At 40.0% G+C, this 25,786-nt stretch overlaps 1 protein-coding gene across 1 annotated transcript in view; it reads left to right on the top strand.

Moving 5' to 3' along the window:
• ephb6 (eph receptor B6) overlaps positions 1-25,786 on the top strand; it is a 60,693-nt gene that overhangs the window by 26,394 nt on the left and 8,513 nt on the right. The window contains exons 3-7 of the mRNA XM_014984942.2: positions 3,735-4,007; positions 7,729-7,898; positions 7,994-8,289; positions 24,305-24,460; positions 24,815-25,086. Of these exons, the coding sequence (XP_014840428.2) occupies positions 3,735-4,007; positions 7,729-7,898; positions 7,994-8,289; positions 24,305-24,460; positions 24,815-25,086 (1,167 nt within the window). The remainder of the gene's footprint in view (positions 1-3,734; positions 4,008-7,728; positions 7,899-7,993; positions 8,290-24,304; positions 24,461-24,814; positions 25,087-25,786) is intronic.

Genomic DNA, 25,786 nt, shown 5'->3' with positions numbered 1-25,786 from the left:
CAGTTATTATCAAGGCTAGTTTTTATAACTGGACTCAATTTTATTTTATTTTGTGCGTTCGCATGCAGCTATAACGCCAGCTACGATTGTAAGCGTTCCTCTCAGTTTGCAAACTCAAGATTTCACACGGTTGGAGCATAAAGAGAGAGAAATCTTTGATCTCTTCGCACAATCTCTCTAGATCATTCAGGTCGTCTCTTGTTCTCTCTTCTCCTCAGTCGCCTCAAACACTCTCTGCAGGGTTTATGTTTGAAGGCTGAGCTGGCCATGAAAAGTACAGATTTGTTTCTGATTGTCTACTTCTGTGTTAATCCACATTCTGGATCGTTATCCTGCTGAAAGAGCAAATGACGACCAGCTTTAGGATTTCTGGCAGAGACTTAAAATGTCCCGGTATTTCAAAGAATGTGTAATGCTGTGCACTTTAACAAGTTCGCTTTGCACTTTGAAAAAAAATATGACAGGCCCACAGCATGACAGATCCTCTATCGTGCTTTATGATAAGATTGATGGGAGCTTATTATAATGGATTTTTCACATTTCCATCTGTTGTTTTAAGCAACCAGTGCTGTTTGATGCTAAAAGGGACATTTTATCATCATCTGCCCAAAGTGTCCAGTTTTGCTTTGAAACCGTTCAAAGCAAAACTGGATATTTATATTCATGATGGTGGGGAAGAAAACACTTTTTCTTTCTACTATCATTCTGAAATTACAAGTTGGCACACTGATTAATAATAGTTATTATGGAGGATCAATGATAACAAGAAGAAACTCTTAACTAATCAAGAGGCGATGAGCAACAAGTGTAGCGAAATGCAAGCAGGGAAACTGAAGGAGAGCGACTAATTAACACAGAGGGGCTGAACTAAGACTCAAATAAACTACATTTAAAAGAAAAACAAAACTACAGTGGTCTGTGAGAACCAAATTTAAATGCACAAATAAGAACTGAAGAACTGAAATATGGCGAGACCCAACGAACATGAGTAAACAACAAATAAATGCTTAAAACATCAACAGAAATAAAAAAAAAAAACGTAATACACACGTGGATCAGGGCAAGAAAGCAGAACATAAATAAATCCTTCAAGATAACAGTTTAAGTATTATTTTATCAACCAAATCACAGCAGCTTTTATCTGCACACTGTTAAATTAGATACATGTGAAAAGATGTTCAGTATTATTTAGTATCAAGAAGTACCCATCGAATACAAACACAGCTATTTAGTAATATTTCACCGAGTTTGTTAGTCGGTAGTTTTATCAAACGACTGGTGGAAGTAAGTCATTCAGCATTTCTGTTTATTTGTTATTCTATGCCCAGAATGTGGAAATAATTTACCAAAAGCGGAACATATGTGAACGAAAGTAGATTCTTCTAAGCACAAGCTGGCTCCGTCGTTCACGTGAACGACTGAACTCACACAAACTCAATTTGGCCCGGGCCGACGCGTCACATGATGTTTTGCAACTGCGAGATAACAAGCCGCCATCTAAGTCGAGTTAAATCGCTGCTTCAGTAAGAAAAAATAAAAATAAATAAAAAAACAGACAGCTTGTTTCAAGTGTAATTCAATAAAGCTGGTTTATTCTGTAAATTACAACTTTCTGTAAGGTTTTTCCATGCTTTAATTTGTTAGTTATTTTAGATTTGAATGCAGCTGTGACTTGTGCTTTTGGCCTGGCCTTTCTTATTTCTTTCTGCCTTGGCCAAAAAAAAAAAAAAAAAAAAAAGGTTAAAACCCATTTGAGGAGCTTTGATGGGCTGTAGCAATATCAAAATTTAATTTAGCTTTAGATATAATTTTATTTATACGAGCTCCAATTTTTGTTGCTTTGCTACACTTGTGTTGGATGTGACTGCATTTAACATAATGCATACAGTAATACAGTTACGACGACTAAATCCGCAAAACTGCAAATTCTACTCAAAGTGCCTCTTTTGATAATTAAATATTTGGTTACTTTCGAGCCGTTTCTTCCTATTGCACTAAAACATCTCCTCGGCTGAAAGACGTGAAACACACAGCATGAGTCATGCTGTGGGTCTAATTACTGTTTCCTAAGGGAACAATTTCCATAATGTCAGAGAACCATAAAACATTTATGGACAGCTTGAGACATCAACGTCGAGGTTGCCCAGTCGAAAAACACAAACCCACCGGATGACATCATTGTAACAAAGCTTTTATCTTCTGCTCGACTAACCTGGAGGAGAAAGGACGCAGAGACATAAAGGATGCTGCGCACGTCTGTGGAAATGTCACAAGTAGCAGAGAGGGGAGTGAAGCGTTTCTGAAAAATCTGAACAGCCTGGGTTAAATCTCAAATTATTTTATCTAGAAGAACAAATCCACGGTGAAACATTTCGAGACATTTTCAAATTAATATGATATTTAACGGGCAAACAAACAAATTAGTTTGACAAAATAACGTCGAAAATACAAATTCTTTAACAACCGAGTTGCACAGGTGGGTTTAGTGTATTTGAGTGTTTTTACAGCACAGATGTGATGCATTTATTTAACATTTATTTAACAAAACTATGTGCGCCAAGTTTAAAGTCAAAGCAACACTAAATTGATACATTAGCACGTCTAAAACCAGATTTTAATTGAAGTGTACTTTTTAAATAAAAGAAAATAAAAATAACTGTAAAACAAATCACAAATCAATTCAATTTCAGGGAGGAAAAAAATCTTTAATTAACCTTCGGAAGCAAAGGATTGGAAAACAAACAAAACAAATAAATAAAACTGTTCTGATGAAATAAATCAGATTTTATTCTTAGTTTGCATGTTTATTTTCTTTTTGTTTTGCGAGCCCTGTAGATATAAAACAACATAAATTTAAAGATCTACACATCGCAGCTACCTAAAAACATTATTTAAGTCATGACGAAGAGGTCTTTATTTAATGCAGGAGAAACTGCAGGCGGTCATATTCACCATTATTCAACAGCATACATGCCGTCTCTAAACCCCGGTGTTGTACTAACTGCTGTTTCCTCATTTAGATCTATTCCCTCCGCTCTGCACAGAAAACATAACTCAGCACAGCACCTGGAGCAGATGTGTTTGTTGTTGCAATTTTTTTTTTCTTTATTCCTTGACCTTAAATTTCAGTAGCGTAAGTGCTTATCAGCTGCTTCTTATGGCTGACTTTGGTTTGCAAGTGTTGAATTAATTAAACTAATTATCTGAGCTGATATCTCAAAGCTCTGCTGAATAAATCTCATTAATATCAGGTGCTTTTTGCAAAACAAGCAATATTTAACCCACCTGTGTTGGAACATGAAGGGAAAACTGCAGAACCAGAACATTTAAAGCTGAAATTATCTCATGGATTTACCTCGAGGGGAAACATGCAGAAATTAATTAGGTTATCTCTTGGTCATTAGTTTTTATCTGCAACACTTAAAGCATGTTCCAGGCACTAAACGAAAGGCCCAAGTGGTTTAATTACTGGGTTTGATAATCATGATTAATTAGACAGAGGAAAGGCTGGCGTGTGTGGACACAGACGTGGCCTACTTTTGGAGTGATTGTGATAAATATGCTTTTGTTTTATCTATGGATTCGGAACAGATTTGTTTTTGCACCTTAAGGAACAAAAACAAACCTGCACAATAGTTCTTGCAGATCAAAAACTAAAACTGATGCAGGATACTAATCTGATTTATCTCTCTCCCCTCCTCGCCACCTCCCTGTGTGGTCTCTGCCTCCCTCAGTGGGACGAGGTCAGCGTCCTGGATGACCGGGGGAAGCTCATACGGACCTTCGAGGTCTGCAATGTCAATCAGAATTCCCGTCAGCAGGACAGCTGGCTGGCGACACCTTTCCTCTTCCGTCAGTCGGCTCCGCGGATGTTTGTGACGCTGCGCTTCTCTGTGCGCGACTGCGCCAGCCTGCGGACGCCGTCGCCCACCTGTCGGGAAACGCTCACCCTCTACTACAAGCAGGCCGACTCGCAGGCGGAGCTAATGAAGACCTGGAGCCCGGAGGTGAGATCAAACACGGGAACGTTTGTCTATTTTGTCATTCTAGTTTGTCTGGAAACTCTCACACCGAGTGTCGAAGTGGTAAGGAACGCCACGTTCCAGATAATGTTAACCTCAGTTAGAGGTCAGCAATTTAAATCCTGCCTTTTCAAAATAGTTTGCAGATTTTTGCTTTGTTTTCTTTTTGAAACATCCATGCCTGTTTTTGCACTGCTTCTGAAGCACATGTCTAAATGCTATTTGTTGATAACGCAAGAGGAAAAAAAAAACCTGTGTCATTTAAATTTGCCGTGATTGGTGGCAAAGGCCACTTTAAATGGCCGTGTGCTGGATGGTAACTTTAAATGCCTCTTGGCGATTCTCAGCTCTGGTTCCTGTCTTTTTCGGATGATGTCACGAAACATGAAAAAGATGAGAACAGAGAGCAAAGATTTTTTGAAAAACAATGCTGCATCTGTTTAGTCTGACCATAGATGTAGTTTTACACATCCGTCACCTCCTGTCAGAATAAAATCTCTTCACACACACCAAAAGGAGACGGCAGAGTTTTGGCTTTTGGGTCAGTTCCTCTTTGGGACTTCAGAACTTGCTTTACAGATTCTTTCACATTGTAAAATACATATTAAAAAAAAAAAAAAAAGCCCAGTAAACTTTTCCACATTTGGTCACATTACAGCAGCATCTTTACTGGTTTAATTGGTGTTGGCCAAACTGTGCATAGTTGTGGCGCGGTAGTGAAATTACATCTGAATGTCAGTTTGCTGTTCTGTGAAGAAATCAGAGGTTTGAAGACAAAGGAACAGCTTAGGCAGAAAGTTGTGAAGAAGTGTCCAAGATTTAAACATCTCAAGGAATAATATACAATCCATCATCTGAAAGAAGAGATGCAGAAGAGAGCTGCACAGATCCACACCTCAGTTGGCAAAATCTGCGGACAGAAGTTGTTCAATCCACAAATCCGGGTCTTTTGCAAGAGTGGCAAGAGTAAAGTGAGAAACGGCAATGTAGTGGTTTACATAAGTGCTGAATGGCTCAGTCAAAGTCCAGACCGAAATCAAACTGAGAATATGAAGTGAAATATGGAAAATGCTCTTGATAGATGCTTCCCGTCCAGGGTGACTGGATTTGAATTGATGAAAACTTCAATCTCTCGGTGTGAAAAGCTGGCAGAGACGAACCATGAGAGACTTCAGTTGTTACAGCAAAAGGTCAAAAGGACTCTAGAAAGCACTGATGCAGGGAGACAGTTTCTGTAGTGGTAAAAATAAAAAAACTGAAGATCGTGTGTCTATGGAGTCTACACCAACATGGAGTTAGTTCTCTGTGATGGTCTGTCACGTAAAATCCCAACAGAATATACTGAAGTTTGAGGGTTGTGGACAAAAAGTGAGAAAGTACAGTGATGGTGTGAATTATTTTACAATCTGCTGTATTTTTATTTTTTTTTTGTTTGTTTTTTATAGCAGATAATTCCTTAAGGATATAATTAGCATACTTCCTAAGTAAAAAAAAGTTATTCTGCATACAGTGGAATGATGAGCACACACACCACTAGGACATTCCCAAATCCGGTGTGTGTAATTTATCATTTCATGACCATCTGAGTTTGAAAGTTGTGCTGATTCAAAGTACTCTGACTGCTCTGTTGTTTCCTCTTGGATAGTTACGAGTCTGCATCTGTTTCTCCCCTTTTTTTTTTTTTTTAAATTGGGGAGAAAATAAAGGAAAGAGAGAGAGGGGCTTCTTTTTATGGACTTGTCTTGTCCTTCATCCTGACTGCTGTGATGGTATGACCAGGCGATGCATTTATCAGCTGGCCATCACCACACACTGCCTTGACCTTTGTAAGGCGCATGTGTGGAAGGGCGCGCGTTGCTCAGCGCTCACACAGCGATGATGTCTTCACAGATAAACCTCCGGATTCTCAGCCTAAGGGGAAATAACCACGGCTACATTTCAGCAGGCATGTCAGAGCAGAGCAGCACGGTGCTGCAGAGACGTCACCGTCTTCCACATCCATTAAAAATAAAAGGCTTAAACCCAAAAGGTGTGGAGTGGTGTGAGAACTGAGAGGGGGACAACATTTTCCAAATGCGTACACGGTTAAAGTTTGCTAAATACATTCGATGATTAATTAAACGTAGCACCCAGAAGAATTGGCCTAATTTGGTCCTAATTTTGCGCACATGCCTGCAAGCAAATGTTTTAGTTTGCACGGCTTGGCTTGTCTAGGACGGGACCCGGAGGGAGGAGGAGGTAGCGCCATCGTGAGTGAGCCGCTTTGTATCCCGGCCCTGAGGGGGGCCTGGCATGTGACCATCTGTGTGCCGGTGCTACCAAATCTGTGATCCATTTGACTTTACAACAAAGGCAATATGGTCACGGGACCCCCGACGTTTCCTCTCCACACCGATGGAGAGCTTAGCACTCCCTTTTCTAGTTAGTCATCTGAAACCGTTAATTATTACTAGTGAGTTTAAGTTTGCGATGTTAAGTTGTTGACTGCCAGATCTGTCTGGTATTAAGTGTCTATACTTTGTAGTAACAAAACTGAATTTAATAGTAAATTTACAAAACTCTTGTGCATGTAACGTGCTGCTACCCAAAGCTGTTAATCCCCGAATGCCCACTGCAAGGCCCAAACGACTTCCTGATTAAGTAGTCTGGCCACAGCTGATTTAAACAGGTATTATTTTAGTCACTGCTTGAGGCAAAGCACCTCCAGACAGAATTATTAAAGTCATCATTAGTGATTCATCGCTGTTAACATTAAAGCGGCGGTCCTTTCATTGTCGTCTGACAATGACTGATTGCATAATCACTCTGATTACTGCAGAAAAAGCTGCTGGGATTTGTGGTTTCTTTAGACCGGACACACGGGCGGCGGTTTTTAATATTTAAAGTCTTTCAGCTTTCACCTTAAACGTCACATCATTCCTACGACGTGATGATGATAATAATAATCTTTAAGACATAAAATCAGGCCTTTGAATCTGGTGCAAACCAAAATGACTGAAATCAGACGCTGTTTTTCTTCTTACTTTTTCTCTGAGGTCATTAGAGTTTCAGTGATTCAGATTTTCTTTTTCCTGAGGACAACAATGCTTGGAGAAAGAACTTCTGCAGGGGAAATGATCACACACATTTATGACTCATCTCTCTGAAAGTCCAAGCAAGGACTAACACATAAGCCCCTGCTTGGGTCTGCACACACTCAAATCTGCAGTCACAATTATTATACAATATCAGTTGAAAGCATGAATATGCTAAAATAAATTGTGCTTGATTATCTAGCTACAGCTGGAACAAATGTATTGTGTGTTATGATTTCTGGTTTCATTATTATTGCATTTTATGCGACGCAAAGCAGTGCACTGCTGCAAAGTGCAGCGTAAGGGAAATACAGTTTCCAAGTTCTTTCCTATAAATGCTTTAAAAGTGAGGTGTGCATCGGTGTTCAGCCGCCTTGAGTAATTACTTAGAAGAACCTGTTAGCTGTTCACCACTCTGGGTTTTATAGCTCCATCTGCTTGCTGTTTCCCTAGCTATAGCAAACTGCTAACAGGATCTTTTATGGCCATCTTTCAAAAATGACTTTCTCTGCTTTACTCTTCCATTAAGCTGAGGTTATATTTGGCAGGAACATGACCAGTACCTCCGTAGGAGTCGATGTGTCTCATTACTAACAGTGATCAAATGTGCTTTGTCCTCTCTGCCTCTGCAGCCGACTAGCAGCGATAAAGAGTCGAGGGAGGGCTGGGTGAAGATCGACACCATTGCTGCTGATAAGAGCTTCTCCAAAGTGGAGCCTAGTTCACCTCACCAGTACCAACCCAACCGCTACAGTCGCATTAACGTTAAAACGCGAAGCTTCGCTCCTCTCACACGTGGCGGGTAATCAGCGCTGCGCCGTTTCCTGTATCTTCTGCTTCCTCTGTAAAACAAAGAGTCTTTAACACTCCCGTCTCTGCGTGCGACCTTGGTTTCAGGTTCGTCTTGGCAATTGTGGACAGTGGCGCTTGCGTTTCCCTCATGGGGGTGTCCATCTTCTACCGGCGTTGTCCAGCCACCAGCCTCCACTTGGCGTCCTACCCGGCGACTCCCTCTGGCGCAGAGCCGACCGCTCTGGTTCCCGTGATGGGGAGCTGCGTCCCCCACAGCAGGGCGCAGGGCGGGACGCCCCCTCGCATGCACTGCAACGCCGAGGGCGAGTGGATGGTTCCCGTCGGAGGATGCGTCTGTGACAAAGGATATGAGCCGAACGTCAACGGATCTGCCTGCCTGGGTGAGTTCAGAGGCCTGTGGTGAGGTTAATTACAGGCTGGGAAAACTCACAGGCTGGAAACAAGCAATTCTCTGAAGAACCTCAGCAAAGCCTGGAAGATCCTTTTGTGTTCAGAGTGAAACTGGTTTGCAATTAATGGAATCTTGTTATTGGAGTCGCTGCTGGGTGAAGGTCGGCGCTCCTGGCAAAAATAAAAAAAATGCACGGCGCTTTGTTGTAAAATATTACTAGGCAAGTCCACGGCTTTCTATAAATGAAGGATCTTCTGGCAAAGATGTGCATAAAGTGCAGCCAGCTTCTATTCCAAAAGCATTTAAGCTGCATCTTGCTCATGTTGTAGTAACAACAAAAAAAAAACTCCTCACCTACTATTGTTGGTCCAGGTCTCAGTTGCTTTGAACTTTTAAAATTATAGATTAATGTTTCGGGATATGTTATTTCCTTGTCGTCATTGCCTGAATTGTGAAGAGCAACGTACATCTTCGATTCTTATCTTTTACATTTCAAAGAACAGCTATAAAAAAGCAAAAAAAAAAAACATGTATTTCATAGTGATTGTCAGAGACACCGATAAGCTTCATGACGAAATGTGCATTACAGCGTCGTGTCTAGATATTTCAACTTCAGCATTTTTGTTGGAATATTTTCTTCAAATAGGCAACTTTTCCAGAGAATATTAGGAGTTGTATTTATGTCAACAATTATTTCTTAATCTTTGAGACAATTACAGTGCTTTAAAAGCTAAGAAGTGGCAATAACAGTAGTGTGCATATAATGTTTCAGTTCATCTTTGGAGCACAGGGTGCAGGCTTATTTATTGTTTTGTATTTTCAGATCAGTAACAGCCAATCGTGTCTCCACGGCAGATAAAAAGACAGATGCGATATCCACACAATTTGATAGTCTCACAAGTTCTCGCTGCATTCTTTCCAGCACAAGTTTCTCGTTGGGCATTTTTATCAAAGCAGCCCATTTGCAGTTGTAAAAATTCCCCGGCCTTATAAAAGTGCGGAAGCATAAAAAGCTGAACATTCCTCCACCAAAAGATCCTCGCTCCCTCCACACCACATTCTGACATCATCTCAGCCTCTTAAGCTTTGCCGACCTGAAGGTGCTCGGATCTGGATTTTGTGGCTGATTTCTTGTTTCAGTCTTTGCCAGCGCTTCGACCTCCGCTAATTTTGGCTGATTCCACTTTCTGTTGCCGGACTGAAATGTGAGAAAATGTACATTTCACTCAAAATTGTTTTCATAAGCTTTCCTGCCAAGATTATTATTATTTTTTTCACATTAAGAACAGAGGAAATGCCACTCTGTCTGTAAAAGCATGTATAAGCCTTTCTTTCGCTTCACATTTGTGTTTTACTTTACATTGATCTCATAATGTTGCATCTGTGGTTGAAGAACAACAAATTGTGTGGAATTTCAAGACGTTGATAAAGTTTGTTTTTTTTTGTTGTTTTTTCACTCTCGTAGCTGTGAGCTTAATAGTTTATCACGCCGTCGTTTCCTGATAGAATAAACGGTCTTGAAAGTCTTGTGTTTGTGATAAATGTTGCCTAGAGTGGAAGCAGAGATGTGACAAAGACCTCCTGTTCCCACAAGGTGCTCCTTCTCCTTACGGGTAATCCAGCCCTGACGTGTTGTGACATTGCCTTCTAACTGTCTTTGTGCGAGTTGAGCTCATTTGAATTCGGGTGTCCAAGGATCCGCGCTCGCAGTCAGTCAGCTGTTTGGATCAATTTTTTATTTTTTCCCCTCCCTGTCAGTTTTCCTCTGTGTTTTTTCCTGAGTCGCGGAGCCTGTTGATCAATACTGCTGTCGCTCTGATGCACCTCTGTGATTGATGAGGAGACCAGAGGGAATTGAGGGCAGGCAGGATGAGGCGGGATGAGACGAAGAGACTCTATCCTCTCCATACGGTCAGTAATCACTGGAGGTTTTTCATCCAGAAATACAGATAATTTACTGTCAAAGTGGGATTAATGGATCAAAGGAAGAAGGGATGCTTGTACAGCCAAGAGACAAAGAGATTAAGAAAAGGTCAGAAATGGTAAAACTGGTTAAGGAGCACTTTACACTTCACAAGTAAGGCAGAAAAACTGAGACGTCCAGATGGACAGGAAGGAATATATATGAAGAGAGAGTGGGGAGGGGGGAGGGTCAGAGGAAGAAAGGGAAAGAACTGTAGTGGGAGGGAAGTGACACATTTAGGTCATGGCGATGTAATGGCCACTCGTCTGTGAACAAGTGACAGAAACCGCAGGGGGAGAGAGTGGAGGAAAACTGGGGAGAGACTGAAAGATAGGAGGATGCAAGTTAATGACTTAAAGAACTGAGCAGGCAAAAAAAAAAATGTAAAGACGAGGAGGAGAATTTGGAGAGTTGCTGTGTGCATGTGAGTTTATGTCACTGCGGTGCTGATGTTTGCTCGGTGGAGGCCTTGAGAATACAAGGACCGGAGTCAAAAACTGCATCCTTACAGGAATTTCACCAGACGTAGTTGCTCAAGTCTTAACTAACGGTTAATCTTCAATCCTGCCAAGTCAGCTGTGAAATGTGTTTGCGCTCTTTGCCTTTGCATCTGCGCTCCGCCTGCCGCTTTGTGTTTGTTGCATCTGACTGATGTCTGCTGACAAACCGGCCCTCGAAAACGCTCGGCCGCTGCAGCGAAGACCTCCGGCGGCCGTCTGCGGCCGTCCCGACGCGTTGCTGCCCGCGCCGTGGTCGCTTGGTGTTCCAGTTTGTGTTTTGTTGATCACCTCACTGACTAACGACGGAGGCCGGCGTCTGGTGCATTGTCCTCTCTGGTTCCACGGGAATGATGAGGCAGCAGGAAGATGGTTAACTGGAAACGCAAAGACCAAACCATCGTTCCCAGTAGAGACGAGTCCCAGAGTTTCCTCAATCAGACATCTTGTTCCTAAGATTCAGATTTAATAATAAGATTTTTTTTTTTCGTCTAGATGTTGTAAATGAAACAAAAAGTGTTTTTTGGGAGGGGAAGAAAAAACTTTATCATCAAGACATAATTCAAATCTTTATTTTTGTACAACTACTCATATTTGTGGTGACTCTGGAATTTTTATTAAAGTAAATCTGCTATTTTTATGGAAATTATGGCATAACAATAAAAAATAAAACTTTTTAAAATAACAATATGATAGCAGTGTCCAAGCCTTTTGTCACTTCCTCGTTTTAAACCTGTAGCCTATTTGCCAGAGGCAATTATGCGTTACTCTTAAAGCCATTCCAAAGTGTTTATTAGCTGTGTGAGGGTTCTCACATTAACCAGCCAGAGAGACGCTGAATGGAATTCAAAAAATAATCTTAATTTATTACAAAAAAGTTCAAAAATAATCAAACAATGAAGAATTGGGCCCAAAACTGAGGTCAACATAACAAACTACAACTCAGGTGGTAACACAAAGAACTCAAGCTCAAAACTGACCTAACAAACAAGACATGAGGGGAACTTAAATAGTGGCTGATCAGACCACTGCTGACACACGAGGGGTAATTAAACATACAAAAACTTAAACAAATACTAATCAATACAATACCAAATCTTTAAATTAAACAAACATTAGACTGAAACTACCAAATAGAAGAAACATTAAAGAAATAGTCAAATTAAATTGAAGAAAACCAAATTTCCCCGTGCCCTGGCAAACAAATGGAACGGCCCGCTGAGGAGGTTTTGCCAGCCATATATGGATGTCAATTAGCTGGAGCTCTTCTGTGACCCTCCAGGAGCAGCTCCAAAGGAAACTGGTAACTCAAAACAAATAAATTAATTTGTTGCTTTTAACAAAAATATAAAGAACTGACAAATAAAGTTAACTAAATGTGTGCACTGCAAATAGTTAACTAAAAGGTCAGACTAATGAAAATAATTTTTAATAAAAATTTAAACTATTCACTAATTAATGTCTAAATTAATGTAAAGGGTAAACAAACAAAATGGTTACCATTCAGGTCTGTGTGACAGTAGGGTCATCTGTCACAAGCTGCAAATGAAATATGTTAATTTTCTCAATGCACAACACAAGAAACGGCAAAGCGAGAGAATGGCACATTTTACTCAAACAATATAAACTTTAACCACAGCTGCAAAAAGACCTGAAAAATATCACACAGGAAAAAAAAAAGTAACATTTGTTTTTATTCAGTGTAGAAAAATCAAACCACGTGAAGAAATAATTGTTTCTAATGAAAATCAAGGAAAACAGCCCACAGCATCATAGGTCCTCCATCATACTTAAAAGTGAGCGAACATGAAGTGTTTTCCACATGTATATTTTTCTTCCATCCCAAACGTGCAGTCTCTTTCCCAATGAAGAAAGTGAACTCAGTATGAAGTAGATTAGAGTGTTTGCTCTTCAAAAGCCTAACCCTATTTTAATGCATTTTACACATTTTTAACCTTTAGCTTTTGAAAAGTCTGGATCCTGTCTAGAGACTCCATCACAGCTTTTCAGTTTAATTTTATGTGCCCAAAAACAAGACTGCCAGCTGGCTGCCTAAACAGGCTGAAGCAGCTGCAATTTATTTTACTGGTTTTTTTTCCCCCTCGTTGGAAAAATGTCCCCGATTGGATCAGAAGGACAAATCCTAAAGAAAACACAGAAAGTACAGCTCTGACTCTGTAGGTGGCAACAACGTGAACATTAATTGGCAAGCCGCCCTGACTCTCAAATTACAGAAGAGCAGCACTCTAAATATAACTATTGAGATTCCCAAAACAAAACTGTTGCTCATTATTTCTTTCATGACTCTCACGCATTAATTTTGTCACCGCATGATACAACTTAATGGCCAAACAGTCAGGAAAATGTGAGCCAGACAAATAAAAAAAAATAAATAAAAAATGACAAAACAACTCGAATGCTCTTGTGGTTTCTCGTACACAAAACAATGCCGGTAATGCACAACGCAGGCAGTTAAATGGTTATTGTTCCCAGCATCTCATTTATTCATGTTTACGCATATTCGCAAAAAGAGGTTGAGTTTTCAGTCGAAGCCTAATCCCGCCAAAAACGTGTCGTTGACATGCGAGTGCGAGGCGCGAACTGTCTCTGTGAGCGCTGCTAGATTTTAGGAATAGATTCCTTTCATCTCCTATGGCGTGGACGCATTCCAAGATGGCAGCATTTAGGGCTCAAGTCGTGAAAAGAATAGTCCAGAAAGCATGAGACATCATTTTCACATGTCCAGATCTCGACTCCTTTGAGAATTGTGTAAGCCTCTGTTAATCTATCACATGCTTCTTGATTCTTCTGGCGTCATAGTCACAAAAACAACAGTTGGACTGATGATAAATTGAGACGCTGACTGAGACTTTGGACACTTGCAAAAAAACAAAGACAGCATTTTTGCGAACAGATGATTAAAACAAAAAACGCTTTTAATTTATTCTAAGAACTGTTGATCATATTTAAAAGAACACCCAAATTGTGACTGATCGGTGTGACATTCAGATGTCAGAAATTTGCTTGTAAGTCTTTAGAAAAATTACAGAAGATGATTGCGCCAGCAGCTGCCTGCTGGTTTTTAATAATTTTCCTGCCAAACAGCGTAAGGATGAGTTGGCCTTTTGACATTTTCAGCCCAAATGTGAAAGGGAGAAGCAGGGAGCGCACAGAAACATGACATGATTGCACCTGTTTGGTACAACATGAAACAGCTCTTCAGTTTTTTTTTTTTTAGCCCCCCCTCTGAGTTGCTTCCTCCTGGCGTCACATCGTCCTCTGACAGACGTCGTTTATTTGATTCCCTGTAAGCTACAGATGAGGATTTAGGACAGAGATTAGTGCCAAATGCCAAAATGAGCCTCGATTTCATTCGGTGCAACATGCTGCTGTTTGCGAGTGTGACCTGAAATATCCCACATGTCAGACTGTCCTGATTTGCCAACGAAGAGAGGTTAGTCAGCACAAATCTTCATGGTGTATGTCCGGAGGTGAAATCAGAGGGGTGGCACGGTGCTGTAGGAATGTCTTTCCACACACATTTTTAAGGTCAAAGATAAATCCACAAAGCAGTTTTCATATATACCAGGTTTACAATTATTCCATGTTTCTAGATAGTGGCTCTCAGTTTGCTCAAGTCCCAAAGACAAATTACTTTGCATCCCAAAGACATTAATCAACATTGACAAGTTGATTAATGTCAATGATCTTGTTTCTCTCAAAAGCTTTTATACCTGGGCGTGATGGTTTGCTTTTTGAGTTTTTTACGACAGGTTCTAGAGTTCAAGGGTTGATTACTTTTCCCTTTGGTTCTTTGGGTCTTCTTGATTTTGTTCATAGCTCCGTATTATTAGCAAGTCTTTTCAGGACTAATTTCCGAAATAAGTTCTTGCTTTGGGGCAAAACACGAGCAAAGCAATCAATGAAATAACTGATCAATGTTGACCTCTGGCTTGACCTCGCTGCAGGACGTTTCCAGGCCAACAGGGTGATTGTGGTTGAACACGCACAGCCAAACCAAATCAATCGCATGTTGGGGATTTTATTGAGCAGTGTCAGAAAAAGGTCTGTGATGTTTACTCTAAAGTAAAATGGTTTAAATTATGCTTCTTAAAGGAGAAATGATGGCAATCAGGATGTGTGTTAGCGAGGTTTAACATTTTTAAAGTGCATCTTTTAGGCTAAAATATGAGCAGATCTCGATTTTATTATGATACCTGCTGCTTATCAATTAGGGTTTGGGAAGAAGGTGAGTTATGTACATAAACACTGTGATAGAATCCAAATTGATGGATTATTTCCTGTTTTAGTTGTTTAAGGTAAGAAAATGCTTATTGGTTAAAACCTCTTTGTCAAGCCTGTGCTGTTTTTTTATTTGCTTTTCTTACAGTTTTTAGTTGACAGTTTTGTTATGTGTTAGGTTGAAATGATCTAATCCTCAAGACCAATGCAACCATACTGAAACCCAAAGAAACTGAAATATGCAAAAAATAAAAGATATAAAGAAATGTCACCCAAAATTTCAACAACAAAAAAAAAAGATAAAAATGTGTTGTGTTTTGGTAATAGTTATTTTTCAAAACTGAAAGATAAATGAGCCCTTACAGGACTCTGAGCAGTCGACGCATGCTGTCTCTAAGGCAATACAGTTAAAACAAGCTAATCCTAGCTCCAGGATAAATCATGTAACTTAATCCGGCGTCTCTCCTAAAACCTCAGATAAACGTGTTTAGAGAAAGCAGTCGTGAATGTTGCCAGGGCTTTTGCTCTTGGCTGCCTAAGTGCAGAGCAGTACAGATTACAAAAAGGACACCGTGAGCACATAACTTCTTAGATGTGCGGTCAGTTCGCGCTTTACTTTCTTCACAGTCGATGTTTTCCATTGCAGCTGTCAAAGCTAAATATATAAAGAATGTCATGGTTTGGATGCGTCTGTCTGTGGCGCAAAGAAGCTAAGTCATCGAGTGATAAATAGGTTTTGATTTTTATTGTCCCTTGTTCACAGAGTGACGAATGTGTTGATTTAAAAATAATTTGCATCTAAATGGTGTGAGTGAGCGCAAACAGAAAACGGGACAGGGGATAAACGTCTACATTAACAGTTTGTCCTGCTCTGCAAAGTTCTGGAAACACTAAAACTGGTCTGGCTGGGAAATCTCTCAAAGAAGTCCAAAATCCATCCTGTGTGCCTCCAGGTGTTATTTCAGGAGTGCAATGCAGGAGGGAAGAGACTTCAGAAGTCCTTTCTAAAAGTTTTGTTAGATCATGCAGTAAAGAGAACTGCATGAATCACCAGTCCTGTGACCTTTGTAGTGATTTGCAGTCTGTTGTTTGTGTGTTTGGCTAACTCGCTGCTTTCCCAATTTTCCGTTTCTGCATCTGTTTTCTGGAAAAACCCCCGTTTGAATGTGACGACGCAAAATTTGCATGTCGTTGGCAGCCTGAGCGATCTTAACCAATCAGAATTGGCGGCAGTTGTGGAAATTCCTGATGCAGAAATGATTTCAGCTTACACAGATCTGACTCAGGTCTACTTATGCTCACTCTATGTACATTTCTAACGTTGTCCAGCATCGATGCCCCTCATGCTTTCAGTGCGATTCTTGAGTTGCTGTGGATCTGGCAATGCAGCCACTAGAGGGCAGTTCTGAGCTTCTGAACCCAAAGGAAAGTTTAAAAAAAAAAAGACCAAACATGGCAATGAAGGAAATTATGATGATGTACACTCAGGAGGATACATAAAGAGTACAGTAAAGGTGGTACATCACAGCCATTCTTGTCATTGTGTCTCTTTTTGCTGGTTTGATGTGAGCTTTACTACGCCACATTTCCACCATGATCAACAGCGGTAACGCTCTGTTTGTTAGACACAGGACTTTGTATATGTCTGCATATCTAAGGTTGAGCATGAACAGGACTCGAAATGTTTATTTTTTATTTTATGTAATGGCTGCAATACAAATGTCAAGTTTATTTGCGTCGCACATTCTCAGAAACAAGGCACTTCAAAGTGCTTTACATGGTAAAAACATTTTATAGACATCAATTATGAAACGTGAAATATGTTGATCGATGTTAGCTAGCTTTTACTTTGAGACAGTGAATACAGTTTGAGTTTTCAAAGCTCCCTCCTTTATAAACATGTCACAATTTGCTGTTTCGTCTCACCCCTTATGAAAAACATATTGAGTTCTTTGTTTTGCTTTGTTGTGCTGAAAGCCTTTTCATTTAGGCTGCTTTATTTGTGAGCCACCAGAAGGGGGCGGCAGTCTTAGCAGCCCATCATCTCCCAAAGTATTCAAAGCAAATTTGAGACAGAGAAGATAAGAAGGAATAACAAGACATTTTTGAAACAATTTGCTACATTCTGGCAGCTTTTCCTCTGATTAACCATTTTGTAAAACAGCATCTCTGTGACGTTTTGCCGCATTTAATCGTTGCCGTGTATCTGCATGTCCGCTGGCCACTCCTCGAGCTCTGAAGCATTGACTGGTTTTTAATCAGCAGCTCAAGCAGCAGATGATAGCCGATGGGTTGTCAGACTGGGCAGAAGGAGCCAACACACCCATTCAAGGACTGGCAGGGAAACAAAATGTAAATAGTGGAAACCGAGAGAAGAAAAAGCCGGAGAGTCGACAGCAACAGGACTTGAGATGACAATTTTGCCTCGTAAACATGCATTTTCAGACAGATTCTTCAAATAAATGTCCCCCCAAGTAGCTCAAAAACTGCTTGAATCTGAGTTGCGCTTGTTTAGACCAACCACATGCAATTTTTGTTTTTTATCCCGCCGTATGAGCTCCCGTCATGATGATGCCCTGCTCCTCAGAGGGGATAATAGAATGGTCTGAATATACTCAGTGTCGCGCTACAGAGGGTTTATTTCATAAATTACGGTTCAAAATGTTCTCATCTGTCCAGGACAGAAGCAGCACACAAAGGGGGGGAAAAGAAGCGTAATTTTGCTCTTTGGAAACTGCAGATTTTCAAAAGTTTAATGACTCCAGGTCTGAAGTAAATATCCCAGTGAAAGGAACTGCTGCAATTATGATAATTTGCATTTGCTAATCTTTTCTTTTACATGGATGTTTGCTTGACAAAGACTGAGAGGGCCGTTATTCAGTTTGTGGGAAGTCCTTCTTTGAAGATTCTTCTAACGCATTAATTCACCTCACCGGACTGAATGCGACTCGCACAAGAGAGCAGAAATTATTTCTTTTATCAGCACCTGAATGAAATGTTCAAGCTCAAACAAACAACACGGCTTATTTGTGTGAGGAAATCCAGAAGGAGGCAACGGCTGTTTGTTTTTTTTTGTTTGTTTGTTTTTTTACTTTTTACATTTGGGAGCGTGATTCTGGAGCTCAGACAAAAAACAGAGAGCAGAAACGCTTCAGCTGAGAAGACAGGAAGTCAGAAAGACGAGGGCCGCTGAGAAAAACTCAAAGGTCCTCGTAGGTGGGCAGGTGCGGACTGGACTCTCCTGCTGCGTGGTCGCATCTGTGATGGAGCTTATGTGATTGTGTGCGTTTTTGTTTTTGTGTCAAAGAGCAAACAAGAAGGGAAAAAGCGAAAGAGAGAGAGAGAGAGAGAGAGAAAGAGAGATTACGCTGGGAGCCAGAAGAGAGGAATGAGTGCATGAAAAACGGACTAGAAGAGAGAGAGAAATTGGGTCACTGATCTACATTGCGGTGTATTATGTTGACATCAACTTACTCACCTCGCCGCCATCTTTTTTTTAAATTTTTCAGTTTATTTTTTTTCCTGGGGAGAATAATTTCAGTCTTTTTGTTTTTGCTTTTTTTTTTAGTTTGGTGTTCATCAAAGCAATCATATTCAGTTGGCTGTTTCTGACCGTTTCCTCTGTTATTCTTCAATGCATTTTATTACGATCACATACAACGCAACATCAGATCAACTGGAACAAATATCAAAGTGCTCATAGCAGGAGAATAATTAGCAAATATGCAATTATTTTAGCTGTTTATATTAGTTTTACTTTATCTGGTTTCTTTAAGCATAATATGTCTTCTTTGTTGTGAGCGATTATAATAAAATGTCTGCCCAACAGTTTGTGAAACGGGCAGAAAGCGTGGATGGACGGGCAGAGCTGGGGGGAAGGTAGGGGTTGCAGATCAAGCAGAAGGGCAGAGGGCATGCGTTCTGATTGGCTGATGTAATCAGGTGGATATGAGGAGGAGGTGGAGGAAGAGGGTCGAGCCGCTGCATCTGGAGCGCGTGTTGGCGGCGATGATGAGAGCCTTTGTAGCAGAGTCATGTTTCATGTCAGAGCCGTCCGGGAACGCGTCTGTTAATGTACAGCGAGGAAATAAATGATGGAGGAACTCGGCTCCAGACGCCGACTCTGTTATTGTTTTTCTTGTTCATTTTTCTGCAGCTTCCTCTGCTAACCCGTCGAAAATACAGCTGGAACCAGATCCATGTACAGAAATTTGCACAACTGTTTTTCACTGTCAGATACGAAATCTATGCTTTTCCTGTTTTTGATCAGTCAGGATTACCAAAATCATTTATCATTTGAATAATGAGAATTAATACTTAGCTCAAAGTGAATTAAAAACGTAAACAATCTGTGAAACATCAGATGATGATGTCATGGCTTTTGTAGCTTCTGATTCAACTCACGCCGTTAAGCTAAACGGAGACACACCAGTGGCTGCGCTTTGGCAAAACCTCAAACGTATTTTCTCCTGGTGATCAAGAAAAAAATTTGATGAAATCGGCTCGGGCATCAGGTGGAAGATTTGTATTTTTTTTTATTTAACCAGGAAAGTCTCATTGAGATTAAAAACCTATTCTTTGAGGGAGTCATGGCCAAGAGGCAGCAAAAGTTATACAACAATTACAAGTAGTTTCGAGATGCCTGGGACTGCCATGATCACCTGCTCCAGTAATTATGTGGGCAACGTGGGGATTTCCAGATAAAATGCTCAGGAAGGATGGCGAATGTGCTACCACAGAATAAAAGCAAAAAACTTTGTGAAGATGCTGTCTGTGCAGCTGGTAAGGTAGTTTAATTAGTAAACACTAAAATGAGTTTGTACTGACATGGGCTGGAAGGCTCATCAGGAAGGAAGAGGCCAAAATGCCCTCAGGAACAGATACCGTAATATTTGAAGGGATGTTTATTAAAAAGTATATGGATGTGGTTGCATCAAGTTGTGTAGTTTTCCTGTAGGAGAGACCTGAGCACTTTCCAACATATGTGAAATAATAAGGAAAGAACAATATGGGGGAACTTGTTATCAGGACATCTGCCAGAAAGTTAAAGATTGGATGAAAAAAGAACCCAAAGGATGCAGCCAAATTAGTCACAATGTAGCTTAATGACAGCAGATTTAATGGTTTTGAGTCACAATAATACTAATAATAAAATCCTGATTTGAGTCCCATGGAAAAAGTCTGTCCAGATCTTAAAATATTCTGAGCAAAGCCACCTACAAACTCGACTAAGTTGAGGAAAGATGCCCAAAACATTTGAACCAAATCAAAGTTTAAAGGCATATCTAACAAATATAAAGGAAATGTATTTTATTTTCTGAAATTGAAAGATGATATATACTATATTATTGAGGATTCAAGGTTTGCTTACAAAATGACTTCTTTTCTGATCTGCACACACTAATGTGCACACTATCTCAACGACAGACCAACAATCATCCAGAGCATTTATATTTATGTTTATGTCTCTTGATGCCAAAACTATATCATACTCTGTGTAATAAATGAGAGTTGCGTTTAGAAGAGAATTGCAAAATTAACTCTCTGCTGATATCCAGACTTGCTCAGATGCGTCATCGTTCCTCCGTCCTTCTCTGGCTGTCTGTCTCCGAGTTCACCTCTTCTCTTTCGCCGTCTCCCATCACTCGTTCTCTTCCCGCTGCCTCCCTTTTCCCACTTCACACCTGTTTGATCGCTGAGCAAGCTTTCAGAGACAAGTGAGAACACAGAAAGCCTTTTATCTGTTTATTCATCCCCTCTTTCTCATCCTGCCTTCTTATTTTCTCCTCCCACGCTACCAAACCACCACCTCTCACACACACACGTACACACACACGCACACACACAGAGCCATCCACGCTCATTCAGCATTTAAAGCTTGAGACGTGCTACATGTCTCTGACAAGGTTATATAAATAAGGTCAGACATTCCCTCTCTGCAGACCAGAGACACCAGACACACACACACACACACACACACACATCCTTCATCCTCCGACTCAAAAAGTACTTTAAAGCTGGTTAAAAACATATGAGTGGCTCTGTTGGTTCCACCTGCGGGTTCTGGTGGTATCAGCCTTCCATTTGCACCCAGCAGGAAGATGCAGCAGAGCTTCTCCAGGTGCAGAGACTCCACTTTAAGGTTACAGACAAAGTGAACCTGTTTTAAACGATGCAGCCTGTAATAGACACCGCTCCAGGCGCTCACACATACCTCCACGCAGACTTTAAAAACAGAAGCAGACCAACCCGCAGGCTGCAGGCTCTGTGTTCTGGTGATCTGAGAGCCGTCGAGGTTCTGGCAGGTTGCTGCAGAAGGTGACGTCTCACTCAGGTCGACCTCGGCTGTCTCACGGTTGACGCCAACAGTTGACCCTCATCGCAGGTTGCTTTCAAAACTGAAAAACGTTGGCGTAGGCAGCAGGATTCGATATTCTGTGTGGGACAGAAATAGTACACACAGCCTTTCCACAGGAAACTGCTATTCCTATCAGTTTAATTGCATCTCATTGCACCCAAATAGTTACACAATAATTAATGAAATATATCAGTACTAATTCATTCTGTGATAGTCTGATTGTAGGATTTTCTAAATAGTTAAAAACTAAATGCCTCCTTTGTTATTTGAGTGTTTGTACCTCAGGGTGACGGTTATGAAGCAATTCAGTTGAGTAAACTTAATTTTTTAAAATCTTTCCTCTTGTCTGTCACAAGACTTAATGATTTTAAATTTCCTGAAAACATTCAGATTGATTGATTAACCGTTTTAATTTACAGTTATTCTCTGTTTTATTTTGGTATTTATCCTTCATAACGTTTCTTCATTCTAATTTGTTATTGATTAATAAAGCTATTTGCAGTCGTGTAATAGAAAACCATAAAGAATGTTTGTCACAGTCTGAGCCCAAAGGGAAGCTCTTATCCAATTAAATTAATATTTTCTAGGAAATGGAGAGACAAATTGAAAAACTGACTGAGGCATCTTGTTCTGCGACATTTAATTTCTTTTTGACAAGACAAAATTGTATGCGTGAGTCACACTGCGCGATAAACTTAAACTTCCACACAGATATTTTTCACATTTTTGGGGGCATGTAAGTTAATGTTATTTATGTAGCACATTTTGCAGATATGAATCACAAACGGCTTCATAAAGACAGAGCATTAAAAGAGAAACGCAATTAAAGAGGAAAAAACAAACAAACTGAATAATACAGACAATTTAAAACAAGCGTCTGGATTTAGGTTAAGGTTGTCTTGACATATTGAATGTGCTTTTCCCCCCCCATTAATTAAATGTTCTCAAAATAAAGGCAGGATTTTTGTAAAACTTTTTTGTGAGATTATGACAATTATTGATTTTTTTCAAGGTTTTTTTTTTTTTGTTTTTTTACAAATCTCTGCCATTTGTGCCAATATATGCGAAGGTTGACTGAACAAGACATGCAGTAAAATTGAGAAGACTGTTCCCTCAGTTTTTGAAACTCATAAATGATTTCATATAATCAGTTTCCTTTTAAAAAGGTTAAATAATCTGTTTTCCTCTGATCAGAGTGAGTGAGGGCGATCTCTTTGGCCGTTGATTATCTATTAATTTCTAATTTAATAATTTTTGATCAAACAAATCAACCTAACAGCGTTGACAGAGCGTTTATACTGTGGGAAAGTAGCCGATCTTTATGTTAGGCCGGTGCTTTGGGTGTGCTCTGCTCAACCTGGACCACATCCTCTGTAAAAACAATTAAATGACAGAGCAGGGAAAAGTAGCAAACAGCTGTGAACTTCTGAACCAAAGGAAACCACAAGTGGCGCTGAAATGCTTTTAAAACTTCAAAACACATGTTGACAGGACTGACCAAAGCAATAAAAAAAAAAACAACCTAAAACACCAACATGACATCCAAACACAATTCAGACCATTTTAGTAAAAACCCTCTAAATACAGTTTGATGTTTTTCTCCTAACAGATACTTTGACTTTTTTTTAACTTTTTTTATGTAGACAAATTATTGTGGTGAGCATAAAGGGGTTCTCTCCAAACCTTTTTTGCAGTCTTGGTGTCTTCGGGTTGGTTTTATTTCAGTGGTTCCGTCCCAAGACAGGATTCTGCTCTGGATGCACACACACTATAGAGGTGCTGCACTTGGGACCGGCTCCAGCATCGGTAGGAAATTACCGAGTTTGTGCATAAAACTTGAAATCTCACACTCAGCATTCACAAAACATCCAAATACTTGATCAGTTCGTTTACTTACTCCAGGCTTTTCTTTAAGTACTTCCAATAGTTCAGTGCCAACTCAGCACAAGCCAATGGATTTACTTGAGAGATTAACTTGTCATAGTTAAAACTGCTGATGCACTGATCAGATTTTTGAGTCTAATTTCTTTTTTTTCTTTTTTTTCTTTTTTTTTGTAAAGCTCTGATCTGCATATACGACTTTTAGCCAAACCGATTTCTTCTTAAGAACTACAACACAAGAACATAGAATATCAGGATTCATAGTTTTATTATCTCACCTTCATGTTGCGTGTGGTCATTATTTATTAACATCAGTATGTTTGTAAAATCGGACAAAATGATATATCTTCAACATTTATATTACCAGTTTGCAAATTTAGCTTGGCTATTATAACTAAAGCTGTAGCTCCGTGTTTATAGACAATGCAACTCCTAAATTTGAGATTTCCAAAAAGTTGACAACATTTTAAATCCATTGTTTTTGTGACAAAGGACCATTTGAAGCCAAAGGGATAAAACAACAGGAAGGCTGTAGTCCATTTAGCCTTCCTGTTATCTGCTGAAAGGGTAGGGTTAGGGTTAGCAATAAGAAATGTGCTGTTATTTGTGTTATTTTTGTGTCTGTCCTTCACCATAACATCATGAACTTCATTCTTGTTGCCATCTCCAATAAACGCGATGTTCTTAGCTGCTGCTGGTGTGAAGTTGCATTATAAAAATTAAATCACAAGGGGATGAGCTTTGGCATCCTTCTCTTGCCTGTGTTTATGACTTGGCAATGAGAATGAAGAATAAATTTTAAGAAATCTTTAACAAAAAAAAAGACCAGAGAAATGATCTAGCTTCCTAATTTTGCACAAATGCATCATTTTTCATGATTGTAAATGTGTCTGGTACACATATCCATAGCTTATTGTGTTGTTGTTCTGCCCAGCGCTTTTCTTCAAAGCTTTAAGACTTCTGTAGGATTCTGGCTCATCAGGATCAGCGACCGCCTTTATTGTATCATCCGTCACTGTGAAAGTACTCAACCATCCTTGTGCCCTTTTCTGTCTCTCCGCAGCTTGTCCTGTGGGCTACTTCAAGTCTGTGTCTGGCTCCAATCCCTGCTCCGTGTGTCCGTCCAACAGCAGAACCAGCCAGGAGGGATCGAGTGTGTGCGAATGTCGCAGCGGCTTTTATCGTGCAGCCAACGATGCCAACTCGACCGCCTGCACAAGTGAGCCTTGTGTGTTTGTTTGTTTATGCCCAACTCTCTTGGAGATGTGCAAGGGGCCCCCTGGAGTCAAACTGTGGAAATAATCAAGTTACAATTACCAAATCCATCTTGTTTTATGGATTGATCTACAAAAGACAAACCTGAGAAGTATTAAAAAGCTGTTCTCGCTTAAGAAATGCATCACTGTCGAGCTATTTTATGAGCCTCTTTCAATTACTTTTATACAGGAATAAATGGCTTTGCCAGCATGAAACCTTCCTTGTGTCATAAACTTTTCACCAGACGCTTCAGTCTAAGTATCCCCTGCTTATATTATACATGCCGAACCCTCCTGCTCCCTCCGTTTCTCCTCAGCTCCTCCTTCTGCTCCAGTATCTCTGACATGGGAGTATGAAAGCGGCGATGGAGGAGTCTCCTTAAGATGGCGTCCGCCGGTGGACATGGGAGGCCGCACTGAAGTGTGGTACGGGGTAGTTTGTCGCATTTGCCCTTCGCCCACCTTCAGCAACCCAGCCGCATGTTCCTGGTGTGGAGAGGGAGTCACCTTCAGTCTGTCACAGACCAACCTGAAACAGACTAAAGTCACCCTCAACAATCTGCTGACCAGGGTCACTTATCTCATACAGGTACTGGTCCCTGTAGCGATGAAAGATATGTCATTATATAAATAAAAGCTTTCATTTATTAATGAATATCCAATATTAGACAACTTTCAGCCCGGAGTATGATTCCTATGAAATGATGTAAACACACACTGATTTGTTTATATTTAAATATTTAAAATTTTAGATGAAATCAAGACGACACAAACATTTTAATTCAGATTGCATATCAGTGTTTGTTTTTCATTGCAGATACTGATTTTGGAACAAATGTCAAGGGAAGGAAGAAAACAAAAAGTGTTGTGCCTTATTCAACTCTCACCAGCCATTATGGCTATAAAAATGTTGCTCAACAGTAACATACACAGCAGCAGCATCAATAAATACAAGACAGATAGTGAAACAATAAAAACGGATTATGTGCTAATATTAGCTTTGATCCCAAGCTCATAGCACAGCAAGCTGCCATAGGAAGTTAGAAAATAATCAGATTTTGACTCATTGCTTCAAAAAATGTAGGATTTTTTATGATCAATTTATTTAATTTTTGGCAGGTGGAAAACATTTAGCCAATTAAACTATTTCAGTGTGGACTGTAATAGTGTGAAACAGATGAGACTACAGACCTTTAATATAATCATTGGTAATAATCATTAAATCTAAAAGAAAGGAGTTCTAATATTATCATTTGTCCGGGTGAGTCTCTGTCCTTTCTAGGTCGTGC

Source organism: Poecilia mexicana, unplaced genomic scaffold (assembly GCF_051168715.1).
Source record: "Poecilia mexicana isolate PSO_F unplaced genomic scaffold, ASM5116871v1 scaffold_16, whole genome shotgun sequence".
Classification (NCBI taxonomy): Eukaryota; Metazoa; Chordata; class Actinopteri; order Cyprinodontiformes; family Poeciliidae; genus Poecilia; species Poecilia mexicana.
Note: the sequence above shows the minus strand (reverse complement) of the source record. Positions and strands in the feature narration are given on the sequence as shown.